At 43.9% G+C, this 17,242-nt stretch overlaps 1 protein-coding gene across 6 annotated transcripts in view; it reads left to right on the forward strand.

The window, feature by feature from the left end:
• TTC7A (tetratricopeptide repeat domain 7A) overlaps positions 1–17,242 on the forward strand; it is a 267,263-nt gene that overhangs the window by 94,508 nt on the left and 155,513 nt on the right. For all 6 annotated transcript variants that reach the window (XM_073339137.1, XM_073339138.1, XM_073339139.1 and 3 more), the window contains one exon: positions 145–249. In XM_073339137.1, coding sequence (XP_073195238.1) covers positions 145–249 — 105 coding nt within the window. The remainder of the gene's footprint in view (positions 1–144; positions 250–17,242) is intronic.

Here is a 17,242-nt window from a genome sequence, read left to right on the forward strand (position 1 = left end):
ACAATATGTTTCTTGCTGGGGGAGGAAGGCAAAGCAACTCACTTGTTGCGGATGCATGAATTTTTGCTGACTAGTGTAACTGTTGCGTGCATTTCACTGAATTGCATTGTCTAATCAGACTCCTGTTTTTTCCATGTCCTCCAGTCAGCATATGCTGTGTCAGTGCTCAGAGAGTGTGCTAAGTTGCGTCCTGCAGATCCCATGGTTCCTCTTCTGGCTGCTAAGGTCTGCATTGGGCCACTGCACTGGGTAAGTGAGCTGATGCAATTCTTCTTACATAATGTATTAGGTACCGCAGTGCCAGTGCCATAGTGCAGTAAAAAAACCCAACAACCCTGTGAAATATATATCAGCAGTGAAATTTTGAAATGAGATTCACTGGCACAGTAGAGTAAAGAAAAAATACAAGATGATCAGGAATTATTTCCCTGGGTAGCCTAGGGTTGCTTGTTCAGGTTAATTTCCAGAACAGAATCCAAATCATTAAAGTTCACATTCTAATGGCTGTGGTGGGGGTAGAGTGAACCTGGCCCCTCGTCTATTAGTCATACAGCTCTGCTGGACAGTTCAGTCCTTTGTTCTTGAGTCCCTGGGTCAGGCTTTTGTATATACATGCTCCAGAAACAGAGTGGGGCTGGGAGACCGCGCCCGTGAAATTCTGTTTATCCTAAAAAGCAGAAACATCTGTCAGTCTTTTGCTGCTTGGTTTAATTAATGGAATGAGAGCTTGCTTTTCCACTGCTGTCTTCCTGCAGCCAATAAGGGATTACAGATGGAAATTTTAAATCAAACAAAAGAGGTGACAGGCATAAAAGAAAACATCATAAAAATCAGCTTCGGTTGAGTGGAAAATCTGATATTTTTTCACCCTAGGAGCCAGATCCGTAGCTGTGTAAATCAGCATAATTCAATTGAAGTCAGTGGAGCGACATAAACTTACACCAGCTGAGAATCTAGCAATATATGTTTTTCAAAGGCAATCACATGCCAAAATAAGCTGTGTTATAATGTTAAAGGTCTGACACGAGTTGAAAAATGACAAGAAATATCATCTCACTGAAGAGCTGGCCCCTCCAGGTCACGCGTGAGGGCCCTGGGGGATACCATGTGGGGAAGCTGCTACTGCCACTGCCCAGGCCGTGTCTGTTCAGGTGATAGGGTGTCTCGCTCCACGGTGATCCGTGTGACCCCTTTCCAGAGCACTAAAATTCACGCTCAAATTTAATCTTTTTTAATTCAGAAATTGAATGTCTGATACTTAAAAGAGAGATTTTTAAAAAGCAAAGTGCAAACAGCCAGCAGGTTATGCTGAACATTCTGCTTACCCTTTCTCATCAGATGGTTTTCAAGATAAAAATTGTATTCACCACTTAGAACTAGAGTATCCTGCGGTGATCATGATTAGGAAATGTCTTCTGCCTAGTTTTTGAAACTCGGTCCTGGTCCTGTGAGGAGAATCACTCCGGCAGACCCAGGCATTCACACAGACCATGAAGTCAGTGGGGCTCTGTGTGAGCTCAGAGAGCCAGCCTAGCGATTCTTCTTGCAGGACTCAAGCCTAGATGAAACCATCTTACACAATAATGATAAATCTAGTGCAAGCCAGCATACTAATAAAGGGTTCCTGCCTATTTATAAATATCACAAAGAGATGACCGTCATCTAATAGATTGATACTTATTAACTTATGAACAATCCTGTGGCTCCTGCTAAACACAAACTTTGCACTAGGGAAGGCTGCATTTTCCTCCCACGTTACTTGCTATACATGCAGTCTTCTGCTATAACGAGCCTGCAGATATAACTGAAATAATAGAATGAATGAACCCTTTGAGGTTCCGTTCTGAAAGTAAAATCATTGTGATGATCTCATGTTTTCTGTAGGCACTGAAGCTGTAACCAAGGCCTCTACCATTGGAATAAAATGGGCCCTTGATATTTGTTGAGATGAAAGGACTAGGCTACTACACTGAGGGAAAAGAAATGGAACAGAATTCTTGTGTCTACCGTACATTGTGCTACTGCTTTCCTGCTAGCTTAGCTTGTTTCCTTTCTTCCTCTCTTTAAATATTAAGGATCAAATATCTAACAGCAACCATTTCATTGTGTGCTCACAGTCCACTGTTGGTTCAAACTATGCACCTGCAGCTATCGGTTCCAGTTATAACATTTAGAGGCCTATCCACCTGATTTTTGCCTGCGATCAGGTGCTTATTAGTAGCCTCTCTTTTGGTCCCATCTGCAGTTTACAGATTACAAGTGCAAAATTAGACGACTATTTGAACCCCATTAATTTGTGTTTTGCCCAGACTGCATAATCTTCAGCACTTGATTAGATTTCAGCACTGAACGAAACATCAGGAGGAGGAGGATGTGTATTACAAGAGTACATAGAGGCCACAATTAAGATCGTTGTGCTAGAAGCCATAAAAACACATAGAAAGACACGGTGCCTGCCTTGAAGAGTTCATAGTATAAACAGAGAAACAGTACGCTTCCTTGTTGTTTTTTTTTTTTTTAATATTCCTCAGCCACCTCCCTCACTCCCCTCCGTGCAGATGCCCCAGCCCCCCCTGGTGTGCTACTGTCACCCCGGAGCACCCTCTTTCAGCTGTGCATAGATTCAGGCTCAGTCTGGAGCCATCTGAATACAAAGAAAAGTTAATTAGTTAAAAAAAAGTTAAAAGGTGTCCTAACTCTAATAAAGAAAAGGATGAGCTGCCATCTTGTCATTCCGATGGTGTAGGTTAGGATTTGGGAAACGCACCTTGCCATTCCAGCTGCTGATTTCCTTTAAGACTAGAACTTGTCTTACCTCATCTTTGGGGTGTATGAGGAATTGGAGGGACACTCGAAGCTGTTATAAGGCAAAATCTAGTGATTAAAAAATAAGAGCCATCTTCCCTTATGGCGGGAAGGGAGTAAGGCGGCATAAGGCACCCCATAATTCGATGCACAGCTAAAATATGAAAAGGAGTATGCTGCTGGGGTAACAAGAGGAGAGTCTGGGAGATAAATGGGAGTGAGTCATAACTCCCTGCCTGGTCTGCTCCTGGGGCAGTCCATCTGTGCACAGCCCTTTACTCATGGCAGATTGCAAAGTGACAAGCAAGCCGTAGATAAACACAAATTGAGAAAGAGAGGGGATGTGTGTTTAACAGTTGTTTATCCAGTTGTTCCCCATGGCAAGATGTATTTTCTGTGCCCCAATTTAAAGCCTATCTAAAACCCACTGGAGTCAATGGGAGTCTTTCTATTTGGATCAGGCCCTTACTTCCCTGAATGGGATCATGTCCAATGAAGTATGGAAATGTCCGCTGTCACTGAACTGCAAGCACTATTCCATGGGGGCCCGATTCTGCCACCATTTCTCACACTGAGTAGTGCTGTACTATGTAAGTATTTTGTCTGAAGAAGGCACTGCTGATTCTATGGATGGTGGCAGAATATATAGATGGAGATAACAGCACTGAAATACTGTCAGGTAATCAAAAATTTATATATATATTAGTACACACATTCTTGTTCTTCTTTCAGTGAATGGGCTAGATTCTACCCTGACACTGAAGTCAATGGGATTGCAGGGATGTAAAACTGGGCAAAAATGGGTGGAGTCCCTTTAAAACTACAGAAATTGATTGTAAAAAAAGTCAATCTTACATAGTCCCCCATCCACTAGTAGGTAGTAACCTATTCTTCTGTCAGCAAAAGTAGGTTTGGCAGTAAACTTAAAAAGTTTCTGCCTTGGGAAAGCTGTTTCCCTAAATGTCATAATTACAGTAATTATGTGCATTTAAATTACATGGTAATAAAATTAGAATCAAATCACTGTAAACTGAAACTGGACAAGTTAGAAAAGCAGTGATCAATGGCAATGTAAATAGAGAGCTGGATCAATATTTAATTGAACAATCTAACGGGAAAAAATATTAACTGTTTTTCACTTTGGTTTTCAGGAAGTGTAAGATCTGATTAATTCCTAACTTGCTGGAAATGTGACTAGTGTATTAGTTGAATTATGAAATAAATATAAATATTTGATTGCCATTTAGCCAGAAAAAGGGTGAAATAAGAACATCATTTATACAAATGAAAAAGCAAACTCGTGCTTTCTTTGTCTCTCTACTGTATGCTTTTGGTGCATTACTATACCCTGACAGTTTACTGTCCAGATGCAAGCAGTACACTGTTAGCAACTGAAATAATTTCAACACCATTTATGCATCTGGATAATTGTAATGTGTCGTGGGGAGTACAGAACTGTTTCTTTGCTGGTTAATCAAGCAATCATTTAATTTATAGTACCAGCTTTGTACACAGTATCCTGGAACACTTTAAAAAAACAAAAATAAATAAAAATTGAATATGCCAATGTGATTTAGTGTGTCCAAAATGCCCATTATGCATCTCTAAAGAGATCTCCATTGCAAAGTAAATTGAAATAAAAATATACTTTACTATACAATGCAATCAATACATACAGAGCCTGAGCCAGAAAAGAGCTGAATACCTTCAGCTCCTGTTGAAGTTAAGAGCCAGATCCTCAGCTGATGTAACTTGGTATAGTTCCATTGATTTCACTGGAGCTGTGCTGATTTACACCAGCAGATGAGCTGTTCCCCAAAGAGCCCAAGTCTGTTCTGATCTGTTCCCCAGAGAGCCCAGTTACCCCTAAGATTGGACCCACATTGAGCAGTAAGCAGTGTCTTGTTCAGGTTACATTAGAATTATAGGTTTTCACAAATAGAAAAGTGTGGAGTGAACAGCAAATGAGTATTTTATTAGTCTGAGGGCCTAAAAGAGCTGCCTCAAGGGAGCAGAAAAGCGCTAAAACTTGTACACCTGTACAGATCACTCTTGCCTATTTAGAGACACAACTGGACCTATGGTTAACAGTGTCCCAGAGATTTAAAAGCTTTCTGGAACAAGCTGTAACTTTCAGTTTATTCCACGTCCATACAGGGTACAGTATATTTAACATGTTTCATTGGGCCAAATGTGATTTAAAGCCCTGTCCTCCCTGGATCCCAAGAACAGTTTGCTGAACCTGTTTATAAATCTTTTAAAACATGGTTCCAGTGCAACAATTTGGCCAGCTGACATGGATAAGGACAAACTGTGTTCTAGCTTGTGGGCTATGTTCAGCCCTGGAATGAGTCATGCCAATCCAAGTGATGTCTAGCCAGTCATCTTTAAACTATCTACAGAAAGTGCTATGAGATTTTAAATGATTGCAGATGATCAAATCATTTGTTATTTTCATTAGAAAGCTGACACAGTCTGCACCACTAGGCCACTCCCTCAGTGTTCAGACATTTGTCCAGTATGAATTCAGAGAAAAGAGAGCCACCTACTGAACTACTAGAGCTGCTTCCTGATGCACCCGCCATTCCTTATAATTCTTCCAGCCGAGTGCTGACTGTGACGTTCCCCTCTGGTATTGTCTGGACCAGTGGATCTGCTAGGTCACTCCAATCCTTGACTCTGGGAGCCGGCCTTACCCTGCTCTTCTGTGAGAACCCCCACTCCTGGGCTGTTCACGCACAGCCTCTGGCATGTAAGCTGCTCCCAGCTACTTGCAAGTGAATGTCACTAGCCAATATGCCCACTGGACACTGCAAGCTTATGAGTTTGTCAATTTAACAAAGAATTTTATATGTACCAGGCTTGTTTTCCCAAGGGGAGCCTCTGAGACACTTCAAACCAAATGCATTGCTTCAGGTAGAATAAACAGACAGATTTATTAACTATAAAGATAGATTTTAAGTGATTATAAATCAAAGTATAACAAGTCAGAGTGGTTACCAAAATCAAATAAAATATAAGCACACAGTCTAACCTCTCAACCCTCTTAGACTGGGGAGCAACTGGATGAAGCAGTTTTTCTCACCCCACTGGATATTGCAGTCCTTTATACAGGTTTGTTCCTTCAACTTGGGCCAATCTCCTGTGTTGGAGTCTTGTCTTCTTCTCCATGTCTTGGTTGCTTGCAGCATAGGTGGGGGCAGGAGAAGGGCCCAGTATGCGTCCGCTCTGCCTGTTTTATACTCTCAGTCCATGTGCTTATAGAACACAAGTCCAGGCATGTCTGTGTGGCATTGCTGAGTCTCCTTAAGCAAGTATCAGAGGGGTAACCCTGTTAGTCTGGATCTGTAAAAGTGGCAGAGAGTCCTGTGGCACCTTATGGACTAACAGACGTATTGGAGCATAAGCTTTTGTGAGTGAATACCCGCTTTGTCGTATGCATGTAGTGGAAATTTCCAGAGGCAGGTATAAATATGCAAGCAAGAATCAGGCTAGGGATAAGGAGGTTAGTTCAATCAGGGAGGATGGGGCCCTCTTCTAGCAGTTGAGGTATGAACACCAAGGGAGGAGAAACTGCTTTTGTAGTTGGCTAGCCATTCACAGCCTGTGTTTAATCCTGAGCTGATGGTGTCAAATTTGCATATGAACTGAAGCTCAGCAGTTTCTCTTTGAAGTCTGGTCCTAAAGTTTTTTTGTTGCAGGATGGCTACCTTTAAATCTGCTATTGTGTGTCCAGAGAGGTTGAAGTGTTCTCCTACAGGTTTTTGTATACAAAAGCAAGGTTGAGCAATTCCCCTGGTGGGGCCTCAGGCAGGTGAGTCATCGCATTGTAGCTCCATTGCTGGACAATGGCTGTTGATGGGTTGTTTGGCACCCCGCCCAAGCGTTCTGGGCATTGGTTACTTTCCTTGTTGTTGCCTCTGGGGAGCTAATATTTGGCTGATTCCCCAACTTGCAGCATGCTTTAGTGACCACTATATGACACAGTTCTCATAACTTTTTATGCATTAATGATGCACATATATGAATAGAGAAATGACTTTCAGCAGATCATAGCTTTCCCCTGATACCTTACAAGACATGCTTTATATGTGAAATCACAATGATATGAAAATGAAGAATATGAGGGTTACAATACGCTCCCCCAAGGTACAGAATGTGACACTGATTTTATCTAATTTTGAAGAGTTTGTGAAATCTTACGGGATCACAGCACAAGTTGGTGCTGTCAATAATAATAATTTCAAATTTGAATTGAAGTAGTTCCGTGTCCCTAATTATGTTCAAGGTACCATTGTACAAATACATGTAGATGAGCTAATGCCTACAGACATGCATCAAATTCTGAACATCTTGCAGCTCTTGACTGTCCCGTGTTATTAACCTCCCTTAATGGATTGGCTTCAATGGGGAGACCTCCCTGTGCCGTCTGCTTCTTTATGAATTCTAGGGAGGTCATTATAGAGCTTTAAAAAATCATGGAGCCAAATGGAGTCTAGTCTAAGATTAGCTTTAATAGTGACAGGTAGCATGGGCTAGTGGCTAGGGAACTAGACTGGAAGTCGGGAGACGAGTCTCAGTAGAAAACACTCTTCTGTCTCTATTGGTCTCTGACCAGTATGTGTAAATAGCTAAAGGACACTGATGCCTATTGGCACTGGTAGGTTCTGGGTCTGACACTGTTTCAGGTGCTGTGGGAATACTCTGTGAGTAAAGAATTGCCACTGCTCTAAATGATGGTTCCCACTCATTCCACAGCTCTTCATACTGGAGCGATTTCAAAGTCTCTCAGTGTCAGGAACTACCAAAAATGCTGGCTTCTATGTGCCTCCCTGGTGATTGAACAGCTAATACTGCAGAGGGGTGAGACCTCAATAGCCCCATGTAGAGGGCTGAACTTGGGTGCCATGTAATTTGGCAGCATTGGAAAGGTTGGCACAAAATACTTAACAGATTCAACCAACTTTAAAACGTGTGGGCTTAGTTTCTTGTCATGTGTAATCAGTGAGCCATTCTGTATGCTGCAACCCCCTGTATTCTACTTCCACTTTGTCCATTAGTCACTGAACACCCCAGGGGCCTCCTCTCATTCACTTTTTCTTTTCTTCTCTTTGTCTCTTTGTTCACTGTTTGCTTTTCATTTCTTTTCTCTCTCTTTGGGCTGCAACATCCCCTCTTCTTTGAATTTATTGAATAATTGTATCCCTGCCTACAGTCCAATACAGAAATTTAATAATCATAAAAAACCCCGGTCCTATTCTTGTTACAGTTAAAATTAAAGACCAAAGCAATGGTGGTATTGTTTGAAATGCCCCAACTTTTTCCATCCTGGTAGGTGCTTCTCTAGTCTGTTGCCCCACATCTCCTTGTTTTCATCTGTAAAGCTATCCTCATCCTACTCCTCTTTGCCATCAGTTTGCGGGAGCAGCAGCGGCTGTTCATGAAAGCAGGTTCAGTGTGGTGGGGCTTCAACCTTTTGATAAATAAGTTGAGCCAATTAAAAACCAGATGGGTGGCTGTATGCCAGGAGACAGCATCTGCTGTTCCCCCATCCTTGTCAGTGTGCCCATGGGCTTGGCTCAAGTACACACCAAAAGCTCTGGTCAAATAACCTGGTTTGCTGGAACAGGCACTCTCTATTTCAGGGAAAACATCTCTCAGGTTTATGCTACTAACAACTGTTCAGCTTCCATCAAAGAGGATGCGGGGGGTGGGGAGGAATAACCCAGATTATTATATCATCAGTGGCAGTTCACAGCTTGGTAATACATTTCTCTGAGAGCTGTGTGCGCTTCCCTGTGGCCTAGAGGAAGAGTTAGCCAGTCATCCAAACTCCCGCTGACAAATAATGAAATAATGCAGCATGAGAATTAGCAGTGCTTTAATGTAGCTTTGGGTATCTTTGTTTTTAACCTCCTGTCATTTTTCAGCTTCCTGGGCTCCACCCCTGCAGTCTGGAGTCCTATTCTGCTGCTGTTGCTCTCTTCTTTCCCTATTCAACACGGAGCACGCAGAAGAGACTCCGTGTATCTGTGTCTGTCTCTCATTTCTGGGAAGCTTTGAGGCTGTGTCAGAACAGATTTCAGGCTTAGATTCCACTTGCTTCTGAGAGAACTAAAAATAAAAAAAAAAGGAGGAGGAGGAAAGAAATTAAATTACATTCAGGCTGTTGCCTGTAAGCTGATGCCCAAGGATTTTTTTTTTCTTTACCAGGTGTCATATTGAGGTTCCACACCTGAAATATTTAACCTCTCACCACCCATAGCATGTTCTTAGAGCTAGGATTCACTATTATTAGTTTGTTTTTGGTAATGCCCATAATGGGCTATGCATTTTCCAAACACAAAAGAATGCAAGGGGCTGTGGTCAGATTCTATATCTCCATGCTTGCGTGCACTGGCTGTAGCTTGCAATCAAACGGTTGATCCAATGGTCCACCCCAGGGTTTGTGACCCAAGAATGGGGCCCTACTTGAAATTAATTAAGCCTCCATTGGATTAATTTTCAGTTATACTGAAGCCCTGCAGTCTTGGTCCCGTGATCCTTGGCAACTTAGTGGGAATGGGTTGGTTCATGATTTCTCCGCAACCCCATCTGCTGCCTAGTCCTGCTGTGACTGTTGTCTCTCCTGGATCCTTCTAACTGAGGCTTATCAACATGAACACATAGTTCATTGCAGACCAGGGCATGGATGTTCCCTGCGCTTGTGTGCCGTGCACGAAGTGTCTATGTGAACCATGCTTCCGCACTCTAAAAGTTCCTTAGGGTGCTTTGATCTAGTCTACTCTCCTTTCAAAGTGGGGTAGATCAGAGTACACTCGGGAATTTCTAGTGCACTGCCACAGGGTCCACATGGACACTTAGTGCACAACACGCTAGTGTGGGATAGATTCACGCCTTGGCTTGTCACAAAGGAAGGGTTTGTTTAGACAAGCCCAGAGTGACACCTGGCATATCTATAAAATCTGTAGTGAATGAGTCCTCCACCTGGAATGTAGGCATGTCAGGAAACATTTGTGTTAAGAGCTGAGGCCTAGTGAATGTTGATGTGAATGAAAGGTTTGCAGGTTTTCAGGCTCTCTAAGAATTGGGGAAGAGAGGGTGGGTGGCAGTGGCTGAACAGTGCAAAAAAAGGATTTGTGAATGTTCTTGTGAATAAAACCAGACGATTAGCTTTGCTGGAGTTTGCAAGTCCCTTTATTCTCAAAGCAGCCTTTGGGTGACCGTTTTTATTCACAGGAATCTCTGTGGAAAGCCAAAATTTCATTAATACTTGTCTGAATAAATATTTACAAATGGTCCTGAATAACTTGCAAGCAGGAAAAAATGAATGTTATGCCTCCTATTTAAAAAACTCAGGTCATCTAGTTCGGGAAAGGAAACAATGCCAGCTGATATCGGTGACCAGTAATACAGCCTGAATAGCAAATATGCATAGTGACCCGTTTATATGCAAATCAGAAGCTAAAATTTCTGTATCTCACCTCCAAGCCCTTCATTTCATTTAGAGTACTGCTGCTGAGATCATCTTCCTTTTTGCTCTTCTCCTCATGTCTTCCCCCACAGAATCCCTTATCTGGCTCTTTCTCTGCCTCATCCCTTTTCCTGGTTCTTTCCTACATCAAATGCAAGCTTCTTGTTCTCACCTTCAGGGCTTGGCAAGACTCTGTCTTCCCACATCTCTTCTGTCCACTCCTCTTATTAGCTCCCTTAATCCTTAAATTCCACCCAGTCATATCTCCTAATTCTTTCTTTTATTCCTTCTATTCTCATTTTTTCATCTTCTTTCATCCTTTTACTCCCTCCCCCCTTCGTTGTGCTTCAAGACACATCCCTCTTTATCATAGACCTCCTTAAAACCTGTTCATTTTACAGACTCCACCAATACTGATCTCCCCACAGATGATGTCCCCACACACTATTGAACTTTAATGTTGTCCCTTGCATCATATCTGTCTGAATCTAGTTTGTAAACTCTTTGGGACAGACCCCTCATCTTTTCTACTACTTGTAAAATATAAAGTTCACTTTTTAAAAAAGTCTTTATTTTTGAGGAAGGAAGGAATACAAATGGCTTAACAGGTGCAGACAAATGGGAAATCCACTCAACAATTTGAAAGGATGTGATGTTTAATGTGTATAAGCAAATAAAACCAAAGCCTGTAACACAACTGATAAGGGATTTACCTACTGCACAGTTGTCCCTGGGTATTTTTGATGAGTTGTTAACGTGAGTGTTCATACATTAATAAGAAAAAGTGATAAGGAAGAAGAAATGAAGAGAGTGAAGGAGAGTGTGTAGGTGTGAATGAGAAAAAGGAGAAAGTGAATGTGTAAGAGTATGGCTGTCTATGGTGAGGTATATTTCTCCTGGTAGGTGAGATAAGGTGTCTTGCATAAGGTCCCAGAGGGCAGAAGAATTTACCCAAATTATTTCTTCTTGGGGGGTTAATTTTTTCCATGATGAGTGCTGGGATATTTTCTGCTTCTATTCTCTTAAGGCCCAGTCCAGCAAAACCCTTAAGCATATGCTTACACTTAAGTACACGGGCAGTAGGACAGCTCATGTGCTTAAAGTTAAGAATGTGCTTTTGCTGGAAAGAGGGAGGACCTCAGTCTTTCCAGTATAACAGGAACTTTTAGGACCTGATTCAAGCCCTGTTGAAGTCAATGGGAATTTTCCTATTGACTTCAGTGGGCTTTGGATTAGACCAAGTGCCTTTGGTGTTAAGCCTGCTCTTCTAAGCCCTGGTCTACACTAGGACTTTAGGTCGAATTTAGCAGCATTAAATCGATGTAAACCTGCACCCGTCCACACGATGAAGCCCTTTATTTCGACTTAAAGGGCTCTTAAAATCGATTTCCTTACTCCACCCCCAACAAGGGGATTAGCGCTTAAATCGGCCTTGCCGGCTCGAATTTGGGGTACTGTGGACACAATTTGACGGTATTGGCCTCCGGGAGCTATCCCAGAGTGCTCCATTATGACCGCTCTGGACAGCACTCTCAACTCAGATGCACTGGCCAGTTAGACAGGAAAAGAACCGCGAACTTTTGAATCTCATTTCCTGTTTGGCCAGTGTGGCAAGCTGCAGGTGACCATGCAGAACTCATCAGCAGAGGTGACCATGATGGAGTCCCAGAATCGCAAAAGAGCTCCAGCATGGACCGAATGGGAGGTACGGGATCTGATCGCTGTTTGGGGAGAGGAATCCGTGCTATCAGAACTCCGTTCCAGTTTTCGAAATGCCAAAACCTTTGTCAAAATCTCCCAGGGCATGAAGGACAGAGGCCAGAACAGGGACCCGAAGCAGTGCCGCGTGAAACTGAAGGAGCTGAGGCAAGCCTACCAGAAAACCAGAGAGGCGAACGGCCGGTCCGGGTCAGAGCCCCAAACATGCCGCTTCTATGATGAGCTGCATGCCATTTTAGGGGGTTCAGCCACCACTACCCCAGCCGTGTTGTTTGACTCCTGCAATGGAGATGGAGGCAATACGGAAGCAGGTTTTGGGGACGAAGAAGATGATGATGAGGTTGTAGATAGCTCACAGCAAGCAAGCGGAGAAACCGGTTTTCCCGACAGCCAGGAACTGTTTCTCACCCTGGACCTGGAGCCAGTACCCCCGAACCCACCCAAGGCTGCCTCCTGGACCCAGCAGGTGGAGGAGGGACTTCCGGTGAGTGTACCTTTTAAAATACTATACATGGTTTAAAAGCAAGCATGTGAAAGGATTACTTTGCCCTGGCATTCGCGGTTCTCCTGGATGTACTCCCAAAGCCTTTGCAAAAGGTTTCTGGGGAGGGCAGCCTTATTGCGTCCTTCATGGTAGGACACTTTACCACTCCAGGCCAGTAACACGTACTCGGGAATCATTGTACAACAAAGCATTGCAGTGTATGTTTGCTGGCATTCAAACAGCATCCGTTCTTTATCTCTCTGTGTTATCCTCAGGAGAGTGAGATATCATTCATGGTCACCTGGAGTTGAAATAGAGTGCTTTTCTTCAGGGGACACTCAGAGGAGCCCATTCCTGCTGGGCTGTTTGCCTGTGGCTAAACAGAAATGTTCCCCGCTGTTAGCCACAGGGAGGGGGGAAGGTTGAGGGGGTAGCCACGCGGTGAGGGGAGGCAAAATGCGACCTTGTAACGAAAGCACATGTGCTATGTATGTAATGTTAACAGCAAGGTTTACCCTGAAAGAGTGTAGCCACTGTTTTATAAAATGTGTCTTTTTAAATACCGCTGTCCCTTTTTTTTTTCTCCACCAGCTGCATGTGTTTCAATGATCACAGGATCTTCTCCTTCCCAGAGGCTAGTGAAGCTTAGAAAGAAAAAAAAACGCACTCGCGATGAAATGTTCTCCGAGCTCATGCTGTCCTCCCACACTGACAGAGCACAGACGAATGCGTGGAGGCAAATAATGTCAGAGTGCAGGAAAGCACAAAATGACTGGGAGGAGAGGTGGCAGGCTGAAGAGAGTAAGTGGCGGGCTGAAGACAGGGCTGAAGCTCAAATGTGGCGGCAGCGTGATGAGAGGAGGCAGGATTCAATGCTGAGGCTGCTGGAGGACCAAACCAGTATGCTCCAGTGTATGGTTGAGCTGCAGCAAAGGCAGCTGGAGCACAGACTGCCACTACAGCCCCTGTGTAACCAACCGCCCTCCTCCCCAAGTTCCATAGCCTCCACACCCAGATGCCCAAGAACGCGGTGGGGGGGCCTCCGGCCAACCAGCCACTCCACCACAGAGGATTGCCCAAAAAAAAGAAGGCTGGCATTCAATAAATTTTAAAGTTGTAAACTTTTAAAGTGCTGTGTGGCATTTTCCTTCCCTCCTCCACCACCCCTCCTAGGCTACTTTGATAGTCATCCCTTTATTTGTGTGATGAATGAATAAAGAATGCATGAATGTGAAGCAACAATGACTTTATTGCCTCTGCAAGCGGTGATTGAAGGGAGGAGGGGTGGGTGGTTAGCTTACAGGAAAGTAGAGTGAACCAAGGGGGGGGGGGGTTTCCTCAAGGAGAAACAAACGGAACTTTCACACCGTAGCTTGGCCAGTCATGAAACTGGTTTTCAAAGCTTCTCTGATGCGTACCGCGCCCTCCTGTGCTCTTCTAACCGCCCTGGTGTCTGGCTGCGCGTAACCAGCAGCCAGGTGATTTGCCTCAACCTCCCACCCCACCATAAACGTCTCCCCCTTACTCTCACAGATATTGTGGAGCACACAGCAAGTAGTAATAACAGTGGGAATATTGGTTTCGCTGAGGTCTAAGCGAGTCAGTAAACTGCGCCAGCACGCCTTTAAACGTCCAAATGCACATTCTACCACCATTCTGCACTTGCTCAGCCTGTAGTTGAACAGCTCCTGACCACTGTCCAGGCTGCCTGTGTATGGCTTCATGAGCCATGGCATTAAGGGGTAGGCTGGGTCCCCAAGGATACATATAGGCATTTCAACATCCCCAACAGTTATTTTCTGGTCTGGGAATAAAGTCCCTTCCTGCAGCTTTTGAAACAGACCAGAGTTCCTGAAGATGCGAGCGTCATGTACCTTTCCCGGCCATCCCACGTTGATGTTGGTGAAACGTCCCTTGTGATCCACCAGAGCTTGCAGCACTATCGAAAAGTACCCCTTGCGGTTTATGTACTCGGCGGCTTGGTGCTCCGGTGCCAAGATAGGGATATGGGTTCCGTCTATGGCCCCACCACAGTTAGGGAATCCCATTGCAGCAAAGCCATCCACTATGACCTGCACATTTCCAAGGGTCACTACCCTTGATATCAGCAGATCTTTGATTGCGTAGGCTACTTGCATCACAGCAGCCCCCACAGTAGATTTGCCCACTCCAAATTGATTCCCAACTGACTGGTAGCTGTCTGGCATTGCAAGCTTCCACAGGGCTATCGCCCCTCGCTTCTCAACTGTGAGGGCTGCTCTCATCTTGGTATTCATGCGCCTCAGGGCAGGGGAAAGCAAGTCACAAAGTTCCATGAAAGCGCCCTTATGCATGCGAAAGTTTCGCAGCCACTGGGAATCGTCCCAGACCCGCAACACTATGCGGTCCCACCAGTCTGTGCTTGTTTCCCGAGCCCAGAATCGGCGTTCCACAGCATGAACCTGCCCCATTAGCACCATGATGCATGCATTGGCAGGGCCCATGCTTTCAGAGAAATCTGTGTCCATGTCCTGATCACTCACGTGACCGCACTGACGTTGCCTCCTCGCCTGGTATCGCTCTGCCAGGTTCTGATGCTGCATATACTGCTGGATAATGCGTGTGGTGTTTAATGTGCTCCTAATTGCCAAAGTGAGCTGAGTGGCCTCCATGCTTGCCTTGGTATGGCGTCCGCACAGAAAAAAGGCGCGGAACGATTGTCTGCCGTTGCTCTGATGGAGGGAGGGGCGACTGACAGGGTTGGCGTCAGGGAGCTAACAGCTAACTGACAGGCGACTGACAGGGCCAACTTACAGGGTTGGCGTCAGGGAGCTAAAATCAACAAAGGGGGTGGCTTTACATCAAGGAGTATTTCAGGCAGGACTTCACGGAGGGTTCCAATAAGAAATGGTGCACCTAAGTTATTGTTCTTATTGGAACAAGGAGGTTAGCTTGGCCTCTGATTGATACATGGCTAGATTTACCTCGCTGCACCTTCCCTGTGAGTGACTGCAGTGTGACCTAGAGGAATGAGTCCCCTAGACATACCCTAAATGTACAGAAAAAGAGCATCTCTATCTAGTTCTAGCAGGCACAGACTGGCTCTGGTGTGGCTCTGTGGCTCTCTATAGCTAGTAAACGATCTATACCAGCAGTTTTCAACCTCTGATCTGCAAACTATGTCTAAGGGGTCTGCAAAAGGTTGTCGTTACAATAGAACAGTGATTTTTCTTAGAACTTAGAATTATGCCTAAGATTTCCAAAGGAGTCCACACTACCATTTGAAATATTTTAGGAGTCCGCAAATAAAAAAGGTTGAAAACCACTGATCTATTCGAGGAATGGAGATTGCGTCTTCGCTTTTAACTTAGTTTCCTTATTTCATATTTGCATTTTCAATAAATATTTCCTTGTGTTCACATGAACTGCTAAATATTAATTCTTCTGGTAATAACATATCATTTTAATTTAGTATATAACAGCTAAATATCTTAAAATCAGACAACTTAAAAAATTCCAGGTGTATTAACTGAAATCGTTTCTGTTCATAAACAGAATGAAAATTCCTGGTCTTCTGGTACATTTCTGGCAGGCTTTGTTTCATTGCAAGAGACTTCTCTGGATATTAAGGAGATACTAAACTGCTGAGATCAGACAAGACTGAATACTAAGAAAATGCATTTAAATTAAGCCTTTAATGTTTGTCTCAGGAATGGTTCAATTCCAAACAAAACCTTCAAACCTTCTCCCCACCCCCAAATTTATAATCCGAGGTCCCAAAAGCAGGATCTTTCCAATAACAGTCTGCTATCTGGCTCTTAACCAGAGCTCACACTGTTGATTGTTGCTGACAGGATGTGCAGTCTATTCTGTACGCTAATGAGGCATATTCTGGGGCTTTCAAGGATTAGCCACAGCTCTTTCTCTAACATTAGAAAGTTAGAAGTGTTTTCTGTCCACAATCTTGATCCCTTCTAAGGACAGTTAAGGAAACTGTATTTTAGAAGGAGTGCCTGGTGATTTTGGAAAATAACCAATAACAATGCCAACTCCTTTATGATTAGTAGCTGTCTTTTAGGTTCTGATTTTACCGGCACCTGTGTTTTACGTTTTCATTAGTCTCCAGTGATCAGTGGAACTACCAGTTAGCTTTGCAGCTGCGCAGCTTCTCCAAAATGGCAGAATGGTCTCTGTGCTAGGATAGGAAAGATGGACCTAAGTATTTGCCATCTTAGACCCTGAATCTGTGAGGTGCTGAGTGACCTCAATTCCCATTAACATCTGTAGTCTTTGAGGGTGCACAGCACTTGTAGAATTGGACACCTAAAATACAAAACATGGCTGGCCCAGTGGTCTAGAAGCAGTGCAACATGTTGGATCAAAATTTGGGTTCTGAACTTGAAGCCTTCTGGCCTTGGGGCAGTAGAATCTGGGGTGTGACAGTGTGCTTAGCCCAGGGGTAGGGCAAGAGTGCTTTGTTTTCCATATTTTTTCATTTTAAGAGAGGAAGTAAAACTGCCCCGAGGTTTTCACAGAAAAGATTGCACAGCAAAAGCAGATGTTGACAGATATGGGAAACACACGCCCACAAACGTTCATGAGCAGGCAGACTTGTGGTACAGCTGTTTGTAAATAGCCAAGAGGCCCAGCATTCTTGTTTGAAAACATGGGATTGGTACCTGCCCAGTGGCAAATATTAAAACAAGATAAAATGCGCTTTAATCTCCTATAACATCTGTCAGTCTGTGTCCTCTATCCAGTAAGGCCGTATCTACATTGGA

Source organism: Lepidochelys kempii, chromosome 3 (genome assembly GCF_965140265.1).
Source record: "Lepidochelys kempii isolate rLepKem1 chromosome 3, rLepKem1.hap2, whole genome shotgun sequence".
Taxonomy (NCBI): Eukaryota; Metazoa; Chordata; order Testudines; family Cheloniidae; genus Lepidochelys; species Lepidochelys kempii.